The sequence below is a fragment of the Diachasma alloeum genome, unplaced genomic scaffold (genome assembly GCF_001412515.2).
Source record: "Diachasma alloeum isolate Michigan unplaced genomic scaffold, Dall2.0 Dall_scaffold_00349, whole genome shotgun sequence".
NCBI classification, from domain to species: domain Eukaryota; kingdom Metazoa; phylum Arthropoda; class Insecta; order Hymenoptera; family Braconidae; genus Diachasma; species Diachasma alloeum.
This window is the reverse complement of record NW_021680488.1, coordinates 781,142-791,017: the sequence shown is the minus strand read 5'-3', so window position 1 is coordinate 791,017 and position 9,876 is coordinate 781,142. Positions and strand designations below refer to the sequence as shown.

Here is a 9,876-nt window from a genome sequence, read left to right as displayed (position 1 = left end):
ATCTGTGCGCGCGCTTTCGCGCGCGCTTATCTTTTTGTTGTGAAAATGAAGAAATCGAATTTATTAAACTGCGCGCGCTTATCTTTTTGTTGTGAAAATGAAGAAATCGAATTTATTAAACTTCATATACTCATAGATGTTTTATAAATATTGATAATGACTTAAAGAGAATTAAGAGAATGAAGAGAATGAGGAGTGAAGCATCAATGAATAATTTTTAATCTTTGATTAATTCTTTTTTTTTACTTTTTAAAATAATCTGATTAAAATCTGTAATTGTTGAAAAATCACGGGAGGGTTATAAATTGATTTCCTAGAAAACTGAAGAAATTTCTTGAATTCTTCGGAAAATTTCGCAGTTTTCCAGATAACCGTAGATCACAGATTTTTCTCGAATTATTTGGAAAACCGAATAATTTTTGTAAATTTTGTAGAGTTTAGAATTTATGTCTGAAAATCTGAAAAGCAAGAATTGATCATTTTGGCGTGTGATAAATATGAAAAAATTAAAATTTGAGAAGTGAAGATAATTTGTGAGTTAAAAAAATTTAGAAATACTATATTTTTTTTTCTCATGATCAACAATTAGGCAATTTAGATATGTTTTGATATAAAGATCAACTTCACACATGAAAAAATGAAAGATATGACGCAGAAATTTTTTTTGACATTTGAAGAATTTGAAAATACCGGGATTTTTTTTCAGCGACTACTTCACGTGACTCATTGACCAATCAGAATTGAGGATAAGCGGTCAGGCAGTTTCGAGATATTTCGATACAGACAACTTCACGTTTCTTTCAAAAAAATTTCAAATTTCACCGGTTTTTCGTTGCAAGGGTTAACTTGCCAACGCGGCCATCGCCCGAGGGCCTTCAGCCAGGGAATGTTGAATGTGGAGTGGATTTTTCAGTTGAAAATTCCGTGGAATATTCGATTTGAAAATTGTGCTGAAGTTTCAGTTGAATATTTTGTGGAAAATTGTGGTGAAAAATTGGTGTGGAATTTTGGCCCGGCCGGGGCTCGAACCTGGGAGCTTGAGGTTGTGAATCTCATGCTGCTACCAAGTGCGCCATTTCTTTCATTTTTAGTAAATAGGATTTCTCTCCACTGACGTCGGTGGCCGAGTGGATTAGGCGCTGTCATATGTTCGCTTGCCAAATTATTGTTTTTTCCTAATTCACATATTCTCTCAGATCTGGAATTAATTTTTTATTAATCATTAATCTAGCTACTTGATCGATTTGAAATCCTTCGATGACGTTCAATATTTTCTTAACCATCCAGCTATTGGCTTGTTTACCCTACTTTGCATATGATATAAATCTGTGTTTCAATTTTCCCTGAAATCTCCCAAACTCATTGAGCGGGAGAATTCAAATGAGAGTGATTGAGAGCCCCTGAAGGCGGAAAGTCTGCGCGCGCATTGAATCGGCCATTTCTCTTTCTTTCTTCTTTTTCCAGCGTGCCGAGAGACAACCCAGCTGGTAAGGCCTCAATTTTATCCAAAAAAGTGTCTCAAAATCTTCGAAAATCGTGTTCTCGAGGATTAAAAAAAATTATTCAGCAGTTATTTATCGATTTGTTGCATTCTCCGGGGGGATTCCGGCCTCGAATCATTTTTACTGAGGGCAGTTTTGGGTCTGGGAGAGGTTAGGGTCGCCGACGTGGAGCTTGATACATTCCTCCGAACAATTTTGTAAAGTTTTTCGGGTTTTCACAGGTAGAACATGGGCAAGGGAAACAACATGATCCCGAATGGGCATTTCCACAAAGATTGGCAAAAGCACGTCAGGACCTGGTTCAACCAGCCTGCACGCAAGATCAGGAGGAGGACGAATCGCGTGAAAAAAGCACGTGCGGTCGCCCCAAGGTTAGTGTCACTATTTCAATTATTTCAATCAATTTTTTATATATTTTTTTAAATTTTTTTCTGAGCTCATTTTACTCCAGCACTGAATTTTCTATTCGAGTTTCAGAGTCAAATAATTGCATAATGAGTGGATTTATTGAGAAAATGTCAAAATACATTTTTTGTGAGGAATTTAATTCTTTACAAAAAAGGTCCAGATAAATATTCTTTTAAATCTAATACTTTCTGAGATTATTGACAAAAACATACATCACCTACAAAATTGTGATTGAATTCGAGTTGATTTGGCATTCTGGCAATTACCTCGGTAATCAGTGCCTCTATCAGAAAAAATCCCTGAACATTTTTTCTTGGAAATTTAATTCTCTCTAAAAAAGTTCTGAACACATTTTCACGTAAAACCACTCGCTAATGAGATAATTCAATAAGAAGTAGACAGTTTCTTCAATGTCGAAATGCTTGACGCCATGATTCAGCTTTTGAATAATTCGTTTTGTTCGTTCTAGACCTGTAGATTTACTTCGTCCAGTGGTGAGATGCCCCACGGTGCGTTATCACACCAAAGTACGTGCTGGACGGGGATTTACCCTCGCTGAAGTGAAGGCCGCAGGTTTGAACAAAAACTTTGCGAAGAGTATCGGAATTTCGGTCGATCACCGAAGGAGGAATAAATCCATAGAGTCCCTCCAGACCAATGTCCAGCGTCTAAGAGAATATAAGGCCAACCTGATTCTCTTCCCCAAAAACGAGAAGAAGGTAATCAGTCCAGCCTCACCATTACTTCCCACAAAATTAATTTTTTTCACCCGAAAATTGAAAAAACTTGAAATCTACATTTTGAAAGTACAATTATCTCGAGGATGAGCGGATACGTGAGAAAATGTCGTATTACATTTTTTTGGGAAATTTAATTCTCCACAAAAAAGGTCCACAGCAATTTTTCCCTAAAACCGTCCCTCACTGAAATAGTTAAACAATTCTAAAGATAAATGAAAACAGTAAATGGTGAAACGATTAATTTCCTTCATCGTTCTTCAACTATATCTCGATAACGATTGATTTTGCCAAAAAATTTCCCGATAAATTTTTTGTAGGGAATTAAATTCTCTACAAAAAAGGTCTCGAGCAATTTCCCCCTGAACCCTCTCGTTAGGTATATATTTCCACTTATATAAAACATGAAAAATCATCGACTGGTTTCAGTTGTGGCTTTTCCTCTCAAAATGTTTAAACAATTCTCTTGACATTCCAGCCCAAGAAGGGAGATTCTACTGCTGAGGAATGCAAGATGGCGACCCAAGTGAAGGGCACCCCCATGCCCATTCTATCGTCAGGAGTGCTCAAGGCCAAAGCCAGACCTATCACTGAGGAAGAGAAGAAGTTCAATGCCTATATCACTCTTCGTAAAGCAAGGGCTGACGCCAGACTCGTTGGCATTCGTGCCAAAAGAGTTAAGGATGCGGCTGAAAACCCGGATGATGTCACGAAGGCACCAGCAGGCAAGGGCAAGAAGTAAACATCCCGTTTTTTTTTGAATATTTAAAAAACAACAATTATTTTATTTTGTGAGGGAAATTGTATGATGAAAATGATAATAAAAAGCGGGTTTTGTTTACAACACATTATTGGGTTTATTTATTCTTTAATTCAGGTGTAAATTAAAGTTTAATGGATGGAGAGAGCCCGTGTGGATGCATTGTATCGATTGGTTTTTCATTTTTTTCATTGAAATAAAAAAAATGGAAAATTTTAGGAGTGAAATTGGTGAAATAAGAATGGGAAGTGATTGAAAAAAATTAGCAATAGAAATTTTGTGAAGTAATTGTAATCAATGGATCAGAAATATTTGATATTTATTAAAAATAATTGAAGAATTCTAAAGATGAATGAGAGATGAACATCGTTAAGCAATTCATTGTGTTCGTTTTTTATTATATCTCGACAACGATTGATTTGATAAAAAAATTGCCCAAAGAATTTTTTGTAGGAAATTACATTCTCTATCAAAATGGTTAGAAGTAATTTTACTCAAAACGCACTCCTCATGTATATATTTCCACTCCTATGAAACTATTATTACTCTTTTTGTATATATTTTTTGTTTTTCTTTCAAGCTGTATAAACATTAAGGTTTCGTGCTAATAAAAAAGAAACTCCTATGAAACATAATTAATTAAATTAATAAATTTCAGGATAAAAATGATTGACAATAAATTTTGGACTAGAAGTTTCATGAATAAATTATAGTTGAGTTCTTTTAAGTAAAAATAAGACGTGAGAATATGAGATAATTAATTAGATAATCAATTCAATTAATCAATTCCAGATGATAAATAACTGATAAAACCTTGAAAATATAAATTTTATAAAGTAATGGTAATGAATGAATAAGAAATGCTTGATATTTATTAAAAATAATTGAACAATTCTAAAGATAAATGAAAGGAAAATCGTTATACAATTTTTTTTCCTCTTTCTTCGATTAGATCTCGATAACGAGTGATTTGATCAAAAAATTGCCCTAAGAATTTTTTGTAGGAAATTAAATTCTCTATAAAAATGGTCAGAAGTAATTTTACCCTAAAACCCCCCCTTATGAACATATTTCCACTCTTATGAAACATGAAAAAACATCGATTGGTTGGATGATTAATTAAAACAATTAATTTCACAAGAAAAATGATTGAAAATAAATTTTACACTCGAAATAAATTGTAGTCGAGTCCTTTTAAATAAACACAGGATGTGAGAATATTAGATAATTAATTAGATAATCAACCCATTAATTTAATTCGATAATTAATTCAATCAATTAATTTCAGAACATAAATAACGGATAAAACCTTAACAATAAAAATTTAATAAAGTAATTGTAATCAATGAATAAGAAATGTTTGATATTCACTTAAAATTTGAGCGCGAGAATCCCAATCAGTCTGCGCGCGCATCAAATCCACATGGATATCGTTATCGTCATTCTTCCTTTCCCATGTGCCCAGACCCACATCCCTTCTCCTTTATTTCATCTAAAACAATATTTTAACCCTTTAAAAACAGTGATTAGTGCCCCAGGTGATTAATCAAACATCATGAGGAGATTGTCTGAGGAAAGAACGAAGTTGTTGTTCGAAAAGCTGACGAAATAGTGAGTGAAAATATTTTTTCGAGGTTAACTTTGTGTTTACATGCTGATCATGGAGTTCAATAACTAAAAAAGACTTGAAAATGCTCTGAGATATTTTTTTAAAGACATTTTCTCGTTGAATCCGTGGCTTTTCAGATATTTTCATAATTGGGAGAGCGAAAAAAATTGACTCCTCGTTTAAACTTTTTTTTCGTCATTATGAGATTGTTTAATTGATCTTGCAGCATCGGCGATAATGTTAAGCTGTTGGTGGACCGTCCTGACGGCATATACTGCTTCAGAGAGAAGAAGGACAGAGTTTACTACGTCTCGGAGAAGATCCTCAATCTAGCATCGACTATTGCACCTGAGAATCTGATGAGTTTCGGCACTTGCTTCGGTAAATTCACGAAATCTGGGAAGTTCAGGCTGCACATCACTGCTCTGCATTATCTGGCACCCTATGCACAGGTAATTCGTAGGATATTTTCATCCTATAACGATGATCAGGTCGAGATAATTCAACACGAAGTGAGACTGTTTTTGAAAAATTAGTTTTTTCAGCTGCAACTTCTGATTTTTATTATTGAATATCAAGAAAAAAAAATGAATACTCAGTGAAAAATAATATTTCAGCACAAGGTATGGCTGAAACCCTCGGCAGAACAGCAATTTGTCTATGGCCACAACGTGACAAAGTCAGGACTAGGAAGGATAACAGAGAATACACCGAAATATCAAGGAGTCGTTGTATTCTCGATGAATGATCTCCCCCTGGGTTTCGGTGTGGCTGCAAAAAGCACGGCTGACTGCAAATTTGCGGATCCAATGGCCATCGTCTGCTTCCACCAGGCGGATATCGGTGAATACATCAGATCAGAAGACACTTTACTATGAAAATAAATTTTTTTATGGGCTATAATTAAATTTAATGGATACAAGTGAGTGACTGTGGGAGGAATTATTTATTGGTGGGTTTTTCCACTGTTTTCTTCAACTTGAAAAATTTATTCTTTTTTTTTAATTTGATTTTTTATTCAAATTAGTTGAGCAATCTTCAGTCTCACATTATTATTGACAATGTAATTAGTGTCAGATGATTTTAGGGGCAAATGGTGGCTAGTAACATGGAAATCTGAGTACCAATTTGCCTCGAATTCATAAGATTCGTTGGAGTCGATGGAATTTTTTCGGTATTTTTGGAGTTGAAAGTTTTTACTTTTCATTAAAAAATTGAAAATTTTGGCTATAAAATATTAACTTGTGAATATACATTTATAAAATTATAAAAATAATGTCATCTGCAATTTCTAGTTAATTGACGTTGATGCATTTGTCCAAGCCCTTTTTACCTGAAAATAAATTGTTTTCAATCTATAAAATTTAAAAATTGGAAATGATTCCAAAAAATTATGAAAATAATTAAGTACATTCTTCACGAGTTCCCAGATATAAATCACATAGTTCAACATTTTGAAAAGTATTCAGAAAAGGAATATATAAAAGGGAATTTGTTCAATTTTCAACAATAGTTACAAAAAAATTGACAGATGAGTGGGAATTGATCATCTGGGGGTGACGCCATCGCCATAAAAATCAAACTGCCAGAACTGTCCGAGGACGTTGGAGCACGGGGCGACAAAGACATCGGTCTCAGGTCGAACTCCAGTTCCATCGAGACAGAGACCAGTGGATACGTGGACTAGACTCCCCCTGTCCGTGAGAATCCACTCTTTCTCGTCACCCCTGTCGTGACACTCAACCATCTTCACCTTTGCTCGTCGTGATATCACGTCCTCGAGGTTCACCACTGCGCATATCTCATCCCGACGGAGTTCTCCAGCATTGCTCAGTGAAAATAACTGAAAGAGAATACATTAATCGATTCAATATTGGCAATTGAGGGAATGATTCTCGTTGAATTTTCCCTCGATTTTCCCCAGTTCTTGTTGAATTATTATAACGTGATATTGACCAGACGAAATCCCCTAGACCCTCCCCTCATTACCTGACTGGGGAACAGCTTGGAGTGGCACCCATAGACCCCCAGGTCATAGGGTTTGTCCTCGTCCCTCTGGAGATTATCCAAACAAATATTCCTCTCCTTCATCTTGACCCTCCCATAAGCAATCACGTTCTCATCAGGCACGAATTTCTCGGGATAAATGTTCTCCAGGTACCACCGAAAGCTCTTGCACCCCAGCCTCTCCCTCAGCTTCACCCTGTCGCTGATGTCCCCGATCTTCCTCTCAACATTATCCTTGAACTCGTCCCTGTGCAGGAGGAAGAGTCTCTTGTACTCGTCCATCCAGACGTAGACGAGTCTCGCAGTGTTGATGCCATGGGTGTCCTTGTCATTGGGAAACTTATAAGGATGAAAGTTCCTGAAGATGTGCCCCACCCTGGAGCAGGGGATGGTCTCCAGAGACCCCCCGCACTGCCAGATCCTGAAGGACATCTCCAAGTTCTCCCCGCCCCACCCGTCCATTTTTTCATCGTAACTTCCTATTCTCCAGAAGTAGGCGCGGTTGATGGCGAAGAGACCCCCCGCCATCGTTGGAGATCTGACGGAGACGACGATACAATCAAAACATATTTTTTCACATTCTCAAGTAACAAATTTAAGCCTAAAAAATTCTCACCTCACAGGGGCTATCTTCGACGCTCTCCCCACCATCTCCTTCTCCTGAATATTGATCCAGTTGAAATGTCCGGACCAAGTGAACCCCCCGACCTGGAAGAACCCAAGGTCATTATCGTGAAAGTACTCGAGAGTCTCCTCGGAGATGTTATCAATGATCGGCATGACGACAGCATCACTCTTCTCCCTGATCCTCTTCAGGAGTGGCTCGAGCCACTGGACAATGACCTCGCAGTGAGCGTCGAGGAACACGAGAGCCTCCCCAGAGGCTGCTCTGGCCCCACTGAGTCTCGCCCTGATCAGGCCCCGTCTCTCGGGCAGCCTGATCAGCTTGACCCTCTCCTCATCGAACCTCTTCGTCATGTAGTACTCCAGCTTCCCCTGGAGGTCATCCTCGTCCGACGCGTCGTCGACCAGAATAATCTCCTGGAGAATCTCCTTCGGGGAATTGTTCAATACACTTGTGATTGTCCTCAACAAAACACTCAGGGGTTCGTTGTAGAAGATAATTATCACGGAGGCCGTGGGGAGGGTCTCCACGTCGAAGGTAATGTTCTTGCAGAGGGGGTCCCTGATGTCCGGGAGTGAACGCGATAGGGAGATTCTGTCTGACAAGAGGACATTCAGGGCCTTCTTCTCGAGGACCTTCTGGGCCTGGAGCTTCTCCTTGCCGTAGAGGGTCGCCGGGCGGCCATCGTCACCGAGACCGGGGATTAACTGGGCCTCGTACTCCTCGAGCCAGGGGGAGTATCTGAGGATTATGGTGAAGAGGGTGAGAGAAGGGTTAGATTAGATTAGAAACCATTTATTATTTCTCTGAGATACAAAAATCCCCTGAGGGTAAACCAAAATGTAACTTAAGTATAACAAATGAATCTCATAAATTCTTTACATTGTTAGGGGAGGGTGGGGTAAAACGGACACTTTTGACTTTGTTTGAAATGTTCATGACGTGTTGAATTGTTCATGAAATGGAAGTTTATTTTTCAACTGAAAACCAATGATTCCTGTTTGTGAGGAGCTTAGACTGAGCTCAACTGATAAATCTGTTTATGAGTTATGAATATTTTTAAAAAACTCAAAAGTCGGTTTCTAAATGAATGAATTAAAAAAAGAAAGTTCGACTGAATTTTCATGAATAAAAAAATCATCTTCACTCACCTTTCGAGGTTTCTGTACCTCAATGAATTTGTTTTCAATTGTTGGTGAGACGTTGACTGATTATTCGACGAAAATTCATCTGACATTCTCATCATTCGTTTCGCAATCAACAAAAGAGCGATAATATAAATTCCACATATTGTTGCTTTAACAATTAATTTCCGGCGGCCAAGTATCATCTTGGTGATCGTCACTTCCTCATTTATGATGAATCAAGTGAACATATTAATGCAGAACTTGCGATACTTGTGATTTCCATTGAAAACTTAATTCAGTAATTTGGGAATTTTCAAATGTAATTGACACATTGTTGTGTCATTTCGGAGTAAAATGATAGGTTAAGTTCAAAATTTGCATAAACTCGTTGGCTCACCTGATTCTGCACCTGTTTGATTGGTCGTTGGAGTTGCCATCTTGCGGGCAGGTATGACGATTATTACGAATTTTCGCCGACATTGAGAAAAGAAGAAGAGAAGCAATAAAAATGAAAACTTTAACCCAAAATTGGTGTATAAAAAATTCATATAAAAGCGAATTGGTTCAACTTTTAACAAGAGATATGAAAGAATTTCATTGACCATCTGGGGGTTACGCCATCGCCATAAAAATCAAATTGCCAGAACTGTCCGGTAACGTTGGGGCACGGGGCGACGTAGACATCGGTTCCGGGGGAGCGATTTCGCTCGTTTCACGTCGACATAAAATCGTAAATTTCAACCAATGACAATCCTGGATTCGGAATACTCAACTAGGATTGGTTGAAATTTATCATTCCACTGGATAATAATAATATGATTAACTACTGAAACGGATTTCCAATTTTCGGGAAAACCAACGTCTGTTACCTCTCTCAACCAGTCAACATATTTGAGCCCCCCAAAATGCGTACAGAAGAATTTTCGTAACTTCTACTAAACTGGCATCATCATTGAGGATTTCCCAAGCAGTAAAACTTGCTGGGTTCAGCTTTTTTTTCAAGTGATGAATATTCAAATAATATTTAATCCAATGTATGTCAGTCGATATAAGTAACAACGTAAACATCCTAATGTCAAAAAATGATATTTATTAAACCAC

The 9,876-nt window shown here is 37.5% G+C and overlaps 3 protein-coding genes across 3 annotated transcripts; 2 read left to right on the top strand and 1 right to left on the bottom strand.

Annotated features, from left to right (window-relative positions):
- The first annotated feature begins 1,407 nt into the window (after window positions 1–1,407).
- Window positions 1,408–3,495, top strand: LOC107040933 (60S ribosomal protein L13). Its single transcript, XM_015261253.1, has 4 exons — window positions 1,408–1,487; window positions 1,724–1,873; window positions 2,380–2,629; window positions 3,126–3,495. Exons 2-4 carry the CDS (start codon window positions 1,731–1,733, stop codon window positions 3,387–3,389), a joined length of 657 nt encoding a protein of 218 aa, XP_015116739.1. The 5' UTR covers window positions 1,408–1,487; window positions 1,724–1,730; the 3' UTR covers window positions 3,390–3,495.
- Window positions 3,496–4,855: 1,360 nt separating this feature from the next.
- On the top strand, window positions 4,856–5,942 carry LOC107040934 (60S ribosome subunit biogenesis protein NIP7 homolog). Its single transcript, XM_015261254.1, has 3 exons — window positions 4,856–5,018; window positions 5,243–5,468; window positions 5,634–5,942. The coding sequence occupies exons 1-3, from the start codon at window positions 4,963–4,965 to the stop codon at window positions 5,892–5,894; spliced, it is 543 nt and encodes a 180-aa protein (XP_015116740.1). The 5' UTR covers window positions 4,856–4,962; the 3' UTR covers window positions 5,895–5,942.
- On the bottom strand, window positions 5,928–9,164 carry LOC107040931 (polypeptide N-acetylgalactosaminyltransferase 1). Its single transcript, XM_015261249.2, has 4 exons — window positions 8,800–9,164; window positions 7,640–8,389; window positions 7,006–7,561; window positions 5,928–6,859 (listed from the first exon to the last, which is right to left on the bottom strand). Exons 1-4 carry the CDS (start codon window positions 8,976–8,978, stop codon window positions 6,563–6,565), a joined length of 1,782 nt encoding a protein of 593 aa, XP_015116735.1. The 5' UTR covers window positions 8,979–9,164; the 3' UTR covers window positions 5,928–6,562.
- Between the last annotated feature and the right edge of the window lie 712 nt (window positions 9,165–9,876).